General features: G+C 37.8%; 1 protein-coding gene across 2 annotated transcripts in view; it reads left to right on the top strand.

Annotated features, from left to right (window-relative positions):
• The first annotated feature begins 6,713 nt into the window (after positions 1–6,713).
• dnaaf9 (dynein axonemal assembly factor 9) overlaps positions 6,714–17,869 on the top strand; it is a 172,934-nt gene continuing 161,778 nt past the window's right edge. The window contains exon 1 of one of the 2 annotated variants that reach the window (XM_028801454.2): positions 6,714–6,892. In XM_028801454.2, the coding sequence (XP_028657287.1) occupies positions 6,837–6,892 (56 nt within the window). In that variant the 5' untranslated portion in view covers positions 6,714–6,836. The remainder of the gene's footprint in view (positions 6,893–17,869) is intronic. The other variant, XM_051928226.1, reaches the window with a different exon arrangement.

Below are 17,869 nucleotides of genomic sequence, written 5' to 3'. Positions count from 1 at the left end.
AAATGTGCTTCTTATATATTACTTCATATTCTCATATGATAATGATGTTAATGTTGTTTATATTGATTTCTATGTTATTGTAAGTGCATCTATGTGTGTATATGTATGTATGTATGTGTGTATATATATATATATATATATATATATATATATAAAAAAATATATATAAAAAATATATGTGTATATGTATATATAATATATCTGTATATGTGTGTATATGTGTGTGTATATGTGTATATGTATATATATATGACAGCAACACTCATAACAATGACAACACAATTACATTGACAATCATGTTACGTTATTTTTAAAATGTTTCCTTTACTTTTTCATAACCTCTTTAACACAGTACTTCTCCGCTGCGAAGCGCGGGTATTTTGCTAGTTTCATATAAATCAGGTAAATCTATCCTGATGAAAGAATTTAATTTGTTTATAATGGAGTACTGGGGCTTAAGAGGATCAGTGTTGGGGAGATTTTATATATTATTTCTAATATCATTAATTTTTTGATTAAAAAATACAGCAAAAGCCTCACAAGTTTCACTGGAAGTATTTTGGAGGCATTCCATTGAGTGACCTGGATTTAGCAGATGATCAATTGTAGAGAACAGGACTCTGGGATTACTAGCATTGTTATTTATAATTCTAGAGAAATAACACTGCCGCTCAAGACGGACTATGTTGTTGTGTTCTGTTATTTTAACCTTCAATATCTCATAGTGGATAATCAGTTTAGTTTTTCTCCATTTACGCTCAGCTCTCTGGCATGTTCTCTTTAGATCAAACACTCTTTGGGTCTTCCAAGGTATAACAGTGCTAGAAGATTATTTAACTATCTTTTCAGGTGTGACTATGTCAGCAGCAGCTCTCATCTTAGAATTAAAATTTGCCACCTTACTATTTACATTATTCTCACTAAGCACTACAAATGGACTGGTTGCTTAGAATGTTTGTAAATTTTGAAGCTGCTGATGAATCAAAGAAGCATTTTTTAACAATGTGTTTCTTGTGAATATTTTCTATCATTATTTCTATATTAAATAGTAAAAGAAAATGGTCTGATAGACCAATATCAACGATCTGCTTCACATCAACATTTAGTCCTTTAGTAATTACTAAATTAAACGTATGCCCGGCTTTGTGTGTAGGCTGACTAATCAGCTGGCTCAATTCAAAAGAATCCAAGAGGTTCATGAATTCTTTTACTTTCGGGTCACATTGACTATCGATATGAAAGTTAAAGTCACCGACTATTAGGAACGTGTCATAGTTCGTAATTACAATTGACAAGTCTGAGAATTCTTCAAAGAAAGACGCATTTTATTTAGGAGGTCTATACATGGATAATAGTAGAAACTGAGAAACTCCATGAATTACAACGGCAAGATACTCAAAGGATTTGAATTTGCCAAAGCCGACACCTTTACACTTTAACCAGCTCGAATAAATGTTTGCTAAACAGCCACCTTTCTTACCTTGGCGATCCACATAAGCAAAGCTGTAAATCGGAGGTGCAGATTCGATTAAAACAGCGGCACCATCAGAGTTAAGCCACGTTTCACTTAGGGCAATAAAATCAATTTTCCTATCACTAATAAGATTGTTGATGGAAAACATCTTTTGGTTAATGCTCTAACATTTAATAAAGCCATATTTAATGTTTTGGAAGAGCATAAGTGAATTGTATGTGCGTTATGGGTATTTCAAGAAATTAAGTTATTTTTATTAGCGCTGCTCTGTGCATATTCTTTATTTAATCTATAATCTGTTTTTATAGTTTTAATACATTGTTCATCAAGAGGTGTAATTGTAATTAAGTTATTCGTATTTATACCGTATGGCCTAGTTTTTTTACATGCATTGAGGTTAGTTATTACAGTATTAATGCAGTGCATTTTGGAGGAAGATTTTGTTACCGAATTATCACGTCCTAGCAAAGCATTATGGAAAGGGTTAGGAGTAAAAATAGACAGTCAAGAGAGAAGAATTACCTTAGCGATGTTTTCAGAGAGGACCCGGGTGCCGAATCTATTTGGATGCAGACCATCCCGCTTGAAGAAACGCGGCCTCTCCCAGAAGAGGTCCCAGTTGTCTACGAACCTGATGTTTTGACTCTCTCAGAAGCCTTTCAGCCAGATGTTTAATGCCAGCAGACAACTGTGGTACTCGTTCAATCTTCTAATGAGAGGTAGGGGACCCGAGATGAAGATTCTTGCAGCCGGGGTCCCCTCCTTCGTGGCTTTAATAAGTGCTGAGAAGTTCGCCTTGAGAATCTCTGACTGTCGGTGTCTCACGTCGTTTACCCCGGCATGTATCACAATGGATCCCACTGCCCTTTTCTTGTGCCTCTCGAAGACTGTTGGCGCGCGTCTCATTAAATCTCGGACACAAGCTCCGGGAAAAAAAGAGACAAAGGTTTTCTGATTAGGGCATGAAATATTTAGGTTTCGTATGATTGAATCTCCAATCACAAATACATCACCTGGGGTTGAAGGCAAACTGGGGGCACGGAGAGGGTCGAACTGGTTCTGGGTGGAGATGCTTGCCTGTGCCAATGGAGGTGATCTAGCCTTTAACCCCTGCCTGCATAGCTGAAACAGGCCAATTTCTTCATCATTGTCGATGACGAGGAGCGAGGGTAAAGCTCACTTGGCTTTGAAAGTGAGCGGCACAGTGTGGAGTAGATGTTACTGAACCGCAATTTGCTGTGATGATTTCAGATGTCGGGGAGGATTTTTCCAGCAGACATGCCTTCAAATCCCTCAGGTACCTCTGTCTGGGCAGGAGTTTCTGGATCTGGATATTGAGAGCCTGGAAATCTTTGACGACGTGGTTCATCTCACTGTCGGCCTGTGTCTGCTACACATGCTTCAAGGAAGATAGACAAAAAAGGAAAGGAGGAGGTATGGTGCTATATGTGAAAAATAATATTCAGGCCCATATCGTGCAAGAAGTCAGAATCACTGTGGATTTAAAATCCTCAAAAGGCTTTGATAAAGTAGATACGTCAGAGTTCTTTCACCTTAGGTGGGGGAATCACATACTCAAGGAAATCAGTGGAAATTAAGGTGAAGTGCATTTAAGACTGAAGCCAGGAAGCAAAGTTGTGGGAATCTGGAATAAACTAAACTGCCCAGACATGTAGTTTAAGCTCGTACCTCAACAATGTTTAAGGAGTATCAGGATGAGATTTTGGGGCAGCTCAGCTATTAATAAAACAAACAGGCTTGATGGACTGAGAATCTCTACTTGTCTGTCAAATTTCTTATGTATCTCAGTTTAGGATCATTTATCTCCACTAGTGAAGCACTTACACATACGATCCTAAAATGAAAGTAGTTCATATAGGGCAAGCTGAACTTTTCCATTTTGGCAACACTATTTTTGGGTTACAACATGGAAAAAAAATACAGCTTCACAGTGATTACATCGGTGATGTAACTTTCCTAAGTAATGTTTGTTTATTGGCAGGCACTTTTCTCTTGTTGTCGTTCTTCCATCTTCATTGAAATGCTTGATGTGCATGCATTTCTGTTTTTGTTGTTCCTGCATTCTGAAACCTGGACTTCACACTCAGCAGATGATGCTCTTCTTCTTCTTCCTCCTATTATGGTGTTCTTCATTACATCATCGGCCTTGGCAATCTACCTGATGATCAACAAATGTTGCTGGTGTTCATTTTTATTTCCACCGTGTCCCTTCACTTGCCAATAACTTTGCTGTAAGAAATTCATGAGTGTAGGAAGTTGTGGCTACCTCAAACTTTTTGAATATCCAGAACATTTTAGGACAACAAAATTCTAGATATTAACAACAGTGAACTCTCCGCCAGTTGATTATACATACATGTAAGACTTCAAACTTCCTTCTTGATTCTGAGAACATATTTAACCATCACATGCATTTCAATGTCTTTGTTGTTCTTCCATTCTGTATCACGCACTTGATGATCCCATGCATTTCTCCATCTCGGTTGTCCCTAAATTCTGTATCCTGCATTTGATGTTCAGCAGATGGTGCTGTACTTCTTCTTCCTCCTATTAAGGTGTTCATTGTCACATCGTCTACCTTTGTGATCCGTGTTCTTTTTGTTTCCGTTCTGTCACTTCGTCTGCTGATTATTTTGCCATAATAGACTCACAAGCAGAAGTCATTTCTGAGTTTGCTGCTACCTCACATTTTTTGAAACGTACTAAGTAATTGCAACACAAACACTGACTTAATCAGTTTTAACGCAAAAAGATGTTGACGAAAGGGAAGAGAAGAAGCGGGCTGCTAGGGTGGAGAAAAGAAGAGCTGCTCAGGAAGCAGCAAGCACATCAACTTCTGAGTAGTGCCGGGAGGTATACCGGTTCATACCAAAAAGCGTTTTTTATTTTTGTTATGATATGGATTTTTGTTATACCACAATACTGGTTTAAATAGCCTAAACAACGTTCGGAACGTGGTGCAGCAGGAAACTATTTAAGGGGGGACCTTTTTCACTGCTACACCACTAAACAAGCCTGCAACGGAGTACATGTGTTAGTAGAGGTTTTGAGTGGTGAAAATGAACAGAGAACACTCTGAAACTGAAGCTGTAGCAGATGATAAAGTTGAACATGATGACACAGAAGAACGCTTGCCAAAAAAAGGAGCTGTGTTTATTGTCTGGAGGTACTTTGGTTTTAAAAGGTCGGATGTGGACCAAACATCTATTTATTGCAAATGCTGTCGAGCTAAAGTTGTCGCCAGAGGCGGTAACACGAGCAATTTGCTGCACCACTTTAGCCGCAAACATGCTTTGGAGTACCATGAACGTATGGAACTAAGATTGGCACCCTCCATGTCCTCAGGTAAAACTGAAAAAGCTAGAGGACACTCGAGTCAGATGTCACTTGTAGACGCGTTTGCTAGAGATACTGCCTACGACAAATAAAAGCAAGTGGTGGATCAAGATAACCAACGCCATTACAATCCATATAGCTAACGTGTCAGTGGACAGAGATTGATAACATTAACAGAAAGTGTAGTTGGTTTACAAAAAATATTTACTATTTATTCCTTTTCTAAGACATGTTCAGTGCAATACAACTTTTGACAAGCACCTCTGGATATTTTACTAAGTCTAAATGCCTCTTTGGATGGTTGAAAATATGTTGTCAAAATTTTAGTTTAAGTTGTTTGCAAAATTTGTTCAATAGAAAGGTTCTATATTTTGACTGCAACTGTCATGCAATGTGATTCCTTCTCTTCATTAGTGCCACCCCCTTGAAAACTATCACTTTATGGGGCCAAGCAAACCTGTTTTAATACTTGAGTGCACATTAAAATATTTTTTGTAAAATGTACAATTCTCGTGACAGTGGAATAGGTTATTCTTAGCCAGTCTACTGCAGTAATTGCAGTGGAAAATGTGGTTAATATCCACTCATGCAAGGGAAAAAAAGTACTGCTGAATACCGTAAAACCAGTATAGTTTTGAAAAATACCGTGATATAGAGTTTTGGTCATACCACCCAGCACTACTTCTGAGCAAACGAATGCTAAAGGTACAGCGAAAGAGTATGAAAACTATTAATGCTCAAGTCAAGTGTATTCCGTGCAGTGTGCCATTAGAGGTATATATATGGTATATAGATATAGCAGATGCTTGGCAAGAGATATACCGGCTTGTATATCAAAAACAAAAAACGTCAACATTTAAAAAAAATTAATAAGAAAGTATAGTTAAACCCAACATTTATGACGTTGAGCCTTTGTCTCTCTTCCTGTTGTTTAGATGATTTGGACTTGTGCTTGATGACCGGAGTCATCCGTTGGTAAAGAGAGAGGTGCACACATCTACTAAAGTCTCCACAGGTAAAATATTGTTTCAAACTTTCCTTTTTAAGCATGGAATTCAATAATACTTCTTTCACATTTAATAAACCACACAACTCCTTTCCTCTCCCCCTTGGAAATCTTATATTCTATGAAATTATTTAACACTTTTCAACTGCATTGATTCACAAAAGGAAAGTACACACGATTTACACAACAACATTTATAATGTACATTGTTTATTTTGGCACCATCTAACGTTTTCTTTAGGATCGTTTATCTACTGTTTATTGATACTGTTCTTGGTGAATGGTATTTCTTTGAAGACAAGTAAGAAACTGGTCTGTAAACCCGTAAGAGTTCTTATTCAGAGAGATATTTTGACCCTGAAAATGTCAATTGACCTTTCAGTGTCTCAGCTATTGAAAACATGAAAATGATTGCCCTTCACATATGTGATTTATACAGTAAACTGCTTTGGATAAATGTGCCTAGAAACAAAATAAATACCGGTAGTTAGGAGCTCCACTCCAACTTTAATTAATGAACTGACATTAAGTAAAAAAAACGACTGACCCATATATATATACCCGTCCACAATCCTTGTCTTCGCCAGTATGTGGTTGTCAACCACAAATCCAAATTGTGCGCCTCGTTGGAAGGGGAAAACAGTGACTGCAGTTTGGAGACGCTCGGGAAGAATCCACTTCGGCTCTATAGGGGTGATAGCAAAATAAAAACACAGCAATAATTAAGTGTTGAGCAAATACTCTTTGAATTCAATATATTTTCGTATAACATTAATAATTTTATTTTATTCGATTGAAATACCTTGACTTTAAAGAAAAGTTTTTGTTTATCAATATCAACGTTAAAAGCTCCCCCCTCCGCATTCCGTGACTGGGTTGAAGTCACCGGTTGCCATACTGTTTGCTGTTTCCCTGTTAGAATGGAAGCTATTGGCGTCCTGGGCTCCTATTAAGAGTATACAAAAAACGAAAGAAAGGAGCAGACGTCGTCCAAGGAGAAATGGCTAGTGTACGTTTGAGAAGCAGTAGGGGTCGGCCGCTGAATCATGCAGTGAGGTGAGTGAAACCCGCGAGAGGACGCGAGGCTTTCGGGGTGGGGGGCGTCCGGGGGTGTTGCTTTTTCTCTTCTTACTGTCCCGGGCCCCCGACGACGACGACCCCATCGTCATTGATTAAAACCTTGCATTTACTGTAATATTTCCAGAAGACCTTATACAGTTCACGTGAAGGGAAACATAAACTCGGTTGAAGATCTCTTTGTTAAAAGAGAGCAAGTATGTATTATATTGCGAGTGTGTAAGATTGATAGGGACCACTGAATCATAATTGTGTGGAAAAAGGGGGTGGGGATGAGCCCAGGGTACAACGTAATTTACCGGATTGATTTATTACGACGAAATAAACATCCAAAATGTTGCTTTCCCCCACAAAGTATTATACATTAGCTATAATGAATCCTTTTTATATCTAATGATGTTACGTCATCACATACCCTTTATGACTGGGGTCTCCGAAATGATCACCGTTGGTGTGCTGGCATTATTGGAATGTTGCCTGTCGATTTCTTTATTTGTTTTTATTAAGTATACTTGCTCATCATTTATTGCAAGACTGTTGAAGGGCTGAAGTTATAAAGTTGCTTTACTTCACATCTTTATTTTTCTGTGGTTGATTTTGCCCGTATAAAAAGAACAACGAATGATGCAAGGACATAAAAGAAATAACGTTATACAACGGTATGCAATAGATGCACAAAACTGCAAGATAGCTTTTTTTTTTTTGCTTTTTTTTTTTTAAAGTAGACATGCGCACTAATAATAGGGAAATACTTGATGCGAATGATTGCAAAATGATTGATCGAGTTTATGTCGGAATAAACTTCCACCCATTTTGTGAATCCATCCATTTTCCAACCCGCTGAATCCGAACACAGGGTCACGGGGGTCTGCTGGAGCCAATCCCAGCCAACACAGGGCACAAGGCAGGAACCAATCCTGGGCAGGGTGCCAACCCACCGCAGCATTTTGTGAATCCTCATTTTTAATTTTTATAGATTGTCTGGCCATTACTGGACAAGTCCAGTTACTACCATGCCTGAGTAGCGCCTACAATTAAATGAATTAAACATAAAGATATGTAAAATATAGGAGAAACCATACATGGGAATTTTGAAAAATACAAATGCTATATTCGGACTTCTTTGGGATATATATATATATATATATATATTTTTTGCCATAAAATGACAAACTGAATGTGGATTATTACTTGAATATTTTCACTAGCACTAGGAGCCAGGCTAAGGGAGTTTGGTTTTATTTGCCCGCTCAAGGTGGCCTTTGAACATCAAAGGATATTAATTGGTTTTAGTCCGTGATATATTATGCAGATTGCACATCTGTATGATGCTGAACTGAATTTGAGTTCTTCCATATACTCTTTTTAAACTTTACTTTTGATTGCCCCAAATGGAGTTACAGTATAAGGATACTGGATTGGTGAACAAATGTTCAAAGTGCTTGTTGCAAAATTACTTGATAAATACAACATGACATCTAATGGCCACCCTATATGATTACTAAAACGAAAAAAATAAGGGTATAAAGGGCAGCAGAAAGAAGATAACATTTAAAAAAATTATATACATTTTCAAAGATGTCAAAAATTAATGCTTTGTACAGACTGTCATATGGTGGTGGTGCAAGAAGAATCATCACATACCCTGCTTCATTACTGTCTGTCTTGGATGTCTCTGTTGTCCTCACACCATGGTGAGCTTCATCCAATGCATCCCATTGTATAACTTATATAGTGTTGTAGCTATATGATGATTCTCTGTGCTTCCATTTTGCTTTATGTTCCTGTCGCACCTTTTTCTATACTTTGTTTTACAGATAATGATAATAGAATGTTTGCATTTGATACCAATACTAGTGAAATTTTAGGATACTCAATACCACAGCAAAACAAAATATCTCTGATAGATAGATAGATACTTTATTAATCCCAACGGGAAATTCACATATTCCAGCAGCAGTATACTGATAAAGAAAATATTAAATTAAAGAGTGATAACAATGCAGGTATACAGACAGACAATAACAATGTTATTTAAGTAAACAATATTATGCCTTTTCTGTAACACAGTATAAAATATATACATACCAACAGTGACCACAGCTTTAAAACTGGTATATTCATCAAGTAGTTACCCAGCTATCACTTAAGTAAACTAGTATTGGCATTCATAAATTTAAAAATACAATACAGGGCTCGAACTTCAATTTGTGGCAGCAAAGGAAATCCCCACAGTGTAACAACAAATGCAGAGTTTATAACTATGGTGCATTTCATCATAGGGTTTATACAAAGTGATATCTTACAAACTACTTGATTTTATCTCAGCATGTACATATTTTACATTTATTGTCTGACATTTTCTTTCCAGCACCTGAAAAATACTGCTTACAATCAGTGCTAAAAATAAAAACTGAAACATTATTATATGTGCACTGTTGAATTAGTGAATTCCAAGATAATTCAGGATATTTCCTTTTAATCCAACTCTAAAGCTGTTTTTGTAACAACATGAATTTAAAGTCTGGTTTGTCAGAGAATCACTCTTAGATTTGTAACATTTGCTATTTTAAGATTTTATTTGCAGTATTAGATGGTGAAAAATACACTATTACTAAAAAGTAATATTTAAGGGCCAGCTTATACTTCACGATTAGAATACGTACATGCACGCATCATGGCTGCCACGCATTCCCAGCGTTCATTTGACGCATCCTCTGAGCATGTCCTCAGAAATTAATGTGACGCGTGCGCGAGTTGAAATACCAGCAAAAAATTGTGGGGTGTAGTGTATTCAAGTTGGAACATGATTTGAGAGTCTCTGTTTACTGTCAACATGTGATAGATGGCAAGCTGTTTTGCAGATCCTACAGGATCAATATGTGTGCTTCGATGTTTAATGAATTGTTCGATGTTGTGAAGCAAAATGCTGACATACAAATGTATTTGTGGTGCTTTTATATTCAAGCGTTGCATATTCCCCATTGTAATGATGGTGAAGTGGTAGTGCTGCTGTCTCACAGGGAGTCATGTTCCTGGTGATCCCCGGCCTGTAGTTTGTGTGTTCTCCTATTGAGTTTCCACAGTGTGCTCTGGTTTCCTTCCAGAGATATTGCAGGATTAGAGATTTGGTAATGCTAAAATTAAGCTTGTGTATGTTTAAGCTTGTATTCATCTTGGGGTGAGCTCATGACCCATCCAGGGATTGTTTCTGACTCGTGCCTGATGCATGCCGGAATGGGCACATCCTTGGATTGGTTGATGTAATCATTAAACATCCATCCTTTTCAGAGATACTGTGGCAAGGTGTCCTTGGAATTTAATGGATGTTTCAGGCAATTCACAACGCAGCGGAACGTTTTCGCACGGTGATGATATCTCACACTGCCACCTGGTGGAATCTTCCAGATTTACGTAAAATATGTGCACAAGTATAAACTGTACAGCGCTTGCTTAGCAGAAGCATCTGCAGGAGCATGCATCGCAGGAAATATATAAACTCTGCTTTAAGCATGCACAAATCTGCTTCTGAACTAACTCCATAATATTATAATAGTGGGAATAACACAAGACTGTGGGTACGTTGCCTTTATTTATTTTTTTAAAACATTAACAAAATACGATTCCTTGTAACTGCATGCTAAAATTCTTATCCTATTCTTGACATCAGACTTCTGCAGTTTTTTTTTTTAACATGTGTTGATAGGGTGCTGTATCATCAGCGCTGTGACCCATTTCCATATGAAGTGAATATTTCAAGAATCACTATTATGCATTCCAAAGTCATTTATCTATTTGCAGTCATACAATTACGCATGAGTATAGTGCCTAATTTCTTGTTACTACCAATACTGTAAAAATGCTAGCACTGTTATGTTTCTGGAACTTTAGTATTGAATTGATACCAAAAAATTGGTTCTTGGGAAAATTCTACTCTGTTATTAAATATTATTTAGCTCACTTGGCTCAAAGGTGGACGTGAGCTTAACGAAAATGAAATTGAACGTGAAATTACATAATTTTCTACTAATCATGGAGCATATCCTTTATTTAACATTGCGTTCTGCTTCATAGCATTCTTATACTGAATGTTGTTATACTGTGCAAAATTGCCAGGTTTGTTAATTCCTCTGTCGTGTGTATTTGTTGTTTGGGGGGAAAAAGACATTTTAACATCAACATTATTATGCCCTCCTTATTATTGCCTGCAGATGTGTTAATGCAACAGGTGCTAGTATTATGCTTGCTGTCTGTAAAAGCCCTGCACCTTATGCTTAAAACTTCTTTACTAAAAAAGATGTATGTCACAAACCCACTACCAATTCTGTAGTAGTACTGTAGAAGAAGTATTGTAAGACTGTTTGTTTTTTGGAAAGGGTCTTTGGCAGTCGATGTGTTGTTGACAGACAATGAAATAGGAGCCTAAGACCGTACTGAAGAAGGCCTGTAGCAGAGCTGGTAGAGGTGGTGGTGATGCAGTGTAGTGCTTCATTTTTATTTATTATATTTTCATGATACACTGATGTAAAGTGTCACAGTTTTTATTATGTGTTATATGTAGTGCTATAGGTCAGGGGTGGCGAACTCCAGGCCTGGAGTGCCACTGTGGCTACAGGTTTTCATTCTAACCCTGACCAGTTTTCACTTTTAATTAACTTTTTCCCCATCACTTTAATAGCCCTGTTAGAAGAGTTCAGTCCTCTGAATTGATTCCTTTCTTCATTAAATGACAGCCAAGCAGAAATGAGATGTGAAACGAGCTAACGGATGACCAGCTAAACTGGGGCTTCAAACTCCAACCAATTTCACTCCATTCACTTTCTTAATGAGATGCCAATTCTTGCTGTCAATTAAACCCTTTATTTAATTCCATGGCTTGTTGCTACTCTCATTCTGCCACAGCACACATATCGAAAACTGTTGGTTTTCTGTTCTTTCTAAGAGCACTGTCAAAATGTTTTGGTGACCTGAGAGATCAACCTTACCAAGACCATCACCTCTCTTTAATTTCAGCAATTGTGTGATGGGCACAGGGGAGCGCATCATGTGGTGGCTTGTTTTGTGTCTCATTATTGTTTGGCTGCTAATTAAAGAAAAAGAAACAACTATGGGGCCTGAGTCAAGTTAATTAAAACAGGTAATGAGCAGCAAAAACTGGTCACTAATTAAGAATTTGGTAAGAATGAAAACCTGCAGCCACTGCGGCACTCCGGGCCTGGAGTTCGCCACCCCTGCTATAGGTGCTAAATGGAATTTAGACTAACTTCCAAGACGTGTTGCATAATTTTTAGCAACCCTTTTATGACATCTAGTGGATGTTCTTGGTGCACTAGGTGATAATAGTAATACTGTATTTAATCTTGTATAGCTGCAACTTTCTGTGAAAATGCTTGCAAGAAGTACAAATAGCTATGCTAAATGTGCCCAACATGAAATAATTAAAATAATTTGTCAGACAGAGAAGACCTAATTGATCACCATGAATATCAATAGCATATTGGCTGCTACACTAGTTAACATTGTTTTCACCTGGAAATTCGTCAGGTCATGATGCTAGGAAGACAAATAGAAAATGAAAGATCCCTCGGAACAGATGCCTGGGCTGATGGGATTGAGATGCTGAGGTTTGTAATGCAAAACAGTTGTTGGACAATTTCAGAATGTTAATGGAGGCATGGAAGGATATGTGCATGAGGCATGTACCATTTCCACCAAAAACCTTGTCTTGCTTTGTTTACATTTATTTTTTCCATCTTGAATTTCAGTGCAGAAATATGACAAAGGTCGCATAAACATTGATTTTAATATTATTTGGGGAGTGTAAAGTTCCATTTCAGACATTGAAACTTGGGTCAGATTCAAATGACATATTTGAACTGGATTTACATATATAGTGCCATATACAAAAGTGGTCTAAATCAGTTCTGAAATGTTCTGGTTCCATGTGGTGTTCTCCCTTCTCTAAAAGGCCTGAATTTGTGTCACAAAAATGGAATCAATCTGAAATATGAATATATCCGTTACATCTGATATATTCATTGATTTCTTGTTTTCAGTCTTCCCATGGAGACTATAGTGTTACTTGAAATCAAATGACAACCTTGAAAACCAAAACATGAAATAACTTAAACCCCTTTATTTTTCTGTTTGGCCAAGAGCATTTCAGGTGATAGGGATCCAGTTTTGTTTTTTTTTTTTCTGTCTTATAACAAGATGGAAACCTACGCACAAGCGAGGAGAGTGTGTTGAGCAGATGGAAAGAGTTCTTTGAGAGGCTGATGAATGAAGAGAACGAGACAGAGAAAAGGTTGGATGATTTGGAGATAGTGAATCGGGAAGTGTAACGGATTAGCAAGGAGGAAGTAAGGACAGCTATGAAGAGGATGAAAAATGGAAAGGCCGTTGGTCCAGATGACATTCCTATGGAAGCATGGAGGTGTTTAGGAGAGATGGCAGTGGAGTTTTTAACCAGATTGTTTAATGGAATCTTGGAAAGTGAGAGGATGCCTGAGGAGTGGAGAAGAAGTGTACTGGTGCCGATATTTAAGAATAAGGGGGATGTGCAGGACTGCAGTAAGTACAGGGGAAAGAGTAGTGGAAGCTAGGTTAAGAAATGAGGTGATGATTAGTGAGAAGCAGTAGGGTTTCATGCCAAGAAAGAGCATCACAGATGCAGTGTTTGCTCTGAGGATGTTGTTGAAGTTTAGAGAAGGCCAGAAGGAGCCTGGAGAAAGCATATAACAGGATTCCTTGAGAGGAACTTTGGTATTGTATGAGTAAGTCAGGAGTGGCAGAGAAGTACATAAGAGTTGTACAGGATATGTACGAGGGAAGTGTGACAGTGGTGAGGTAGGAGTGACGGATGCATTCAAGTTGGAGGTGGGATTACATAAGTGATCAGCTCTGAGCCCTTTCTTATTTGCAATTGTGATTGACACGTTGACAGATGAGATTAGACAGGAGTCTCCATGTACTATGATGTTTGCTGATGACACTGTGATCTGTAGCAATAGTAGGGAGCAGGTTGAGGAAACCCTGGAGAGGTGGAGATATGCTCTAGAGAGGAGAGGAATGAAGGTCAGTAGGAACAAGACAGAATACGTGTGTGAATGAGAGGGAGGTCAGTGGAATGGTGAGGATGCAGGGAGTAGAGTTGGCGAAGGTAGATGAGTTTAAATACTTGGGATCAACAGTACAGAGTAATGGGGATTGTGGAAGAGAGGTGAAAAAGAGAGTGCAGACAGGGTGGAATGGGTGAAGAAGAGCGTCGGGAGTAATTTGTGACAGATGGGTATCAGCAAGAGTGAAAGGGAAGGTCTACAGGACGGTAGTGAGATCAGCTATGTTATATGGGTTGGAGACAGTGGCACTGACCAGAAAGCAGGAGACCGAGCTGGAGGTAGCAGAGTTAAAGATGCTAAGATTTGTACCGGGTGTGACGAGGATGGATAGGATTAGAAATGAGTACATTAGAGGGTCAGCTCAGGTTGGACGGTTGGGAGACAAAGTCAGAGAGGCGAGATTGCGTTGGTTTGGACATGTGCAGAGGAGAGATACTGGGTATATTGGGAGAAGGATGCTAAGGATAGAGCTGCCAGGGAAGAGGAAGAGAAGGCCTAAGCGAAGGTGTATGGATGTGGTGAGAGAGAGGACATGCAGGTGATGGGTGTAACATAACAATATGCAGAGGACAGAAAGATATGGAAGAAGATGATCCACTGTGGCAGCCCCTAACGGGAGCAGCTGAAAGAAGAAGAAGAAGAAGTCTTCTAACAAAGGAAAATATTAATGTAGCACTGTGATACGTAACATAGCACAAAATAAAACCACAATATTAGAATTTTATGACACGGCTATTATGATAATTTTGTATTGTAGTATCACTGGTAATTCTAATTCCTGTTCTTTGGAAGGCCATTAGGAGAACACACTTTTGGAATTTTTCCATAGGTCATTTTGAAGAGATGAATTTGCCACATGTTTTGTTTAACTGTAACTAATGCTTGAGAAAATAGGGTTATTTTTGGTGTTTTTATGTTTTTAAACTGAGCCACATGCCTGCACAACGCTTAAATATTATTACCTAACTGAAGATTGGGTAGTGTAAGATAAATGATTTAAAATCAGTGCCATCCTTTTTCAGAAAACATCATTTAAGTTTTATGAATAAAAAGTAGGTCAAAACATTATGAGGTGTAGATTAGATATATAATTATAGTGCTGTATTGCTTACTATTTAAATTTAGCTTGCCACTTTATATATTCATTATCTTGCAAAAGCTTCTTCTACACTATGCATCTCCTTTTAAGGTGGTATGGCTTTTAAATTAAGATAACACATTTTGTGGAATATAGGTGGAGATGATTTCTTATGGCAACTTAGAATAAGGTGCAAAGTCTGTATGTTGCACCAGGGCTTATAGAGATACGTTTTCTGTCATCTCACTGTGTACTTGTACACAGTTGCTGATGACAATAAAGTGAACTTGACCTTGATTTGAATCCATACCCCAAACCTTTAACTTGAACTTCAATAATGTATGGATGAAATTGATTATAATAATTTTTTTATTTGTTTCTTTTGTACCCAGAGCCCTGTGTTTCCTTTTTAAAGAAAGCATTTCTGCCAGATACATTTATGTTTTCTTAAGAGCCATTTAAAGAAATACTTGGGAAAAATAGTGTACTTTACACAAAAAAAAAATTTGTGGTTTCTTGGAAATAGCTGTCTGTCCATTTACTGAAACACCACTTAGGTTTTATGAATACATATGCCCAGACTTGAAAATTTGTTTTTTATTTTCACAAAAAGTTAGATGGTAAAATTAGCTTAAATAAGCTGATTTGAGAGTGTTAGATAATGAATAGTAGTCCCAGCATATTGTTTATTTCCAAGAGATCTTTTAAAGACTGCTAAATGCACAAAAGGCACTGATTTCCTGTCGGGCTTCCGTGTGCCTGCCTTTATCTTTTGATGCAGTCATATCAGTTTTCTTTACTTTACAAACCTGGGTAGCTGCCTTTCTTGGTATAAGCTGCTGTTCCAGCAGTTTCTTTAGTTTGTTGTTCTCTTTTTAAAGAACTTGTATGCTTTTTCCTTCCTTCCTTCCAAATTAATTTCCTCCTAAAATTGGCAGAATTCTGTTACACTTCTTACCACCCTTTGTATTCCGGGGTCTTATTTTTGTTTTATTAAACAGAAATAAAGTGCTGGAGTGAGAGTTCATGAGCTGACAATATAGCAGATTATATGGAACCTAATTTATGAAGCAGCTGTTGCCATGTGCAGAATAAGCTGTCCCTGTTAAGAGCAAACTCGAGTTGTAATTTTGCAAATGTTCTTTTTGTTTAATTGAGCTTTAAGCTTCTCCAAGAACTGGAATTTGGTGCATGGGTCAGGATTATGCTATTCTGTAAAACCTCTCTTTGGGTTTTATTTGTCAAAAACTATTGACTGAAGTTACATCTATACTATAGTATGTGCTTGATAAGCCAGGTCATACATTAATTTCTTATGGCTATAGGACCCTGTTGACCTCGAGAGCATAATTGAAAGACTTAACCCTTCAGCTTACCTTGTCTGAGATAGAATAACACAAATGTCTTAAGAAGCAACAAAACTGTTGGCCATTGTGTCAGACAGCATCATAAGCAGAAGTGGTGTGAATGGAAGGGGCTGTGATTGCTGCTAAAGAGTAGACCCAACCAGTTGCTTCGGGGTTGCAAGAAAATAAGGTTCTATAAATATGATGAATTTTTGGATCGTCCATATTACTAGTGATTTAATTTGGAGTTTCCCACAAAATTCTCATAGCCTCACTGTGTACAACATACCTAAATAGATCCATGTGGTGAAATATGTGCTTTTGTTCATTTTAATTATATTTGTGTGTGGCAGTTAGTGCTGGGTGGTATACCGGTTCATACAAAAAATGTTTTTTATTTTTTTTTATGATATGGATTTTTCTTATACCGCAACACCGGTTTAAATAGCCTAAACAACATTCGGAACGTGGCGCAGCGGGAAACTGTTTAAGGGGGGAGCTTTTTCACTGCTGCACTGCTGAACAGGCATGCAACGGAGTACATGCGTTAGTGGAGGTATTGAATGGTAATGAACAGAGAACATTCTGAAACTGAAGCTGTAGCAGACGATAATGTTGAACATGATGACACAGAAGAACGTTTGCCGAATAAAGGAGCTGTGTCTGTTGTCTGGAGATACTTTGGTTTTAAAAGGTTGGATGTGGACCATTATGTTCAAATGTGTGAATACTGTTTCTATACTACTGGATAATACTGCAAGCCAAGTTGTACTTGTTTTATTTGTTTTTTTCAATACTGTGTAATGTACCTGGGTACTGTGTAATAGTGTTACATTTCTACTTTATTCTCGCCATTTATGTCGAGATTAAAGTCGACATGTTGACTTTATTCTCGTAATTTGTCATTAAAGTAGAACATCATAAACTAAACTTCATCTTAAAATGAATATTTAATTTACTATGTTTTGTCAAACCCCGTCATAAGTTATGTAGCACATTAAATGCTCTGTGTTAAGTGTTCCCTGAGCCATGTTAAATCGCTATGTGCTTCTTAAACTGACATCCTCTTGCATTAAGAGGAGGCGCAGGCAGCGATCACCACACAGAATACATTAATTTCATGATATTCCTGCTCCCTGAACATTTAGAATGCCAAGATAAATACTTGATATCATTTTCATGATGAAATGCATTAAAACATGTATTAATCATGTGGGTGCACAGTGGCGTGGGGAGTTGCAGCAAGGGGGTCCTGGGTGATCCCATTGCATGTTTTTCTGATGGGTTTACTCGGCATGCTTCAGTTTTTTTTCAAAGTCATGTAGGATGTGGGGTTTTGTTCTGCTATATTGACCCTGCTAGTGTATGTATTGCTCGTATTCACCCTGCGATGTGCTGGCGCCCTGTTCCA

Source organism: Erpetoichthys calabaricus, chromosome 5 (genome assembly GCF_900747795.2).
Source record: "Erpetoichthys calabaricus chromosome 5, fErpCal1.3, whole genome shotgun sequence".
Classification (NCBI taxonomy): Eukaryota; Metazoa; Chordata; class Cladistia; order Polypteriformes; family Polypteridae; genus Erpetoichthys; species Erpetoichthys calabaricus.
Note: the sequence above shows the minus strand (reverse complement) of the source record. Positions and strands in the feature narration are given on the sequence as shown.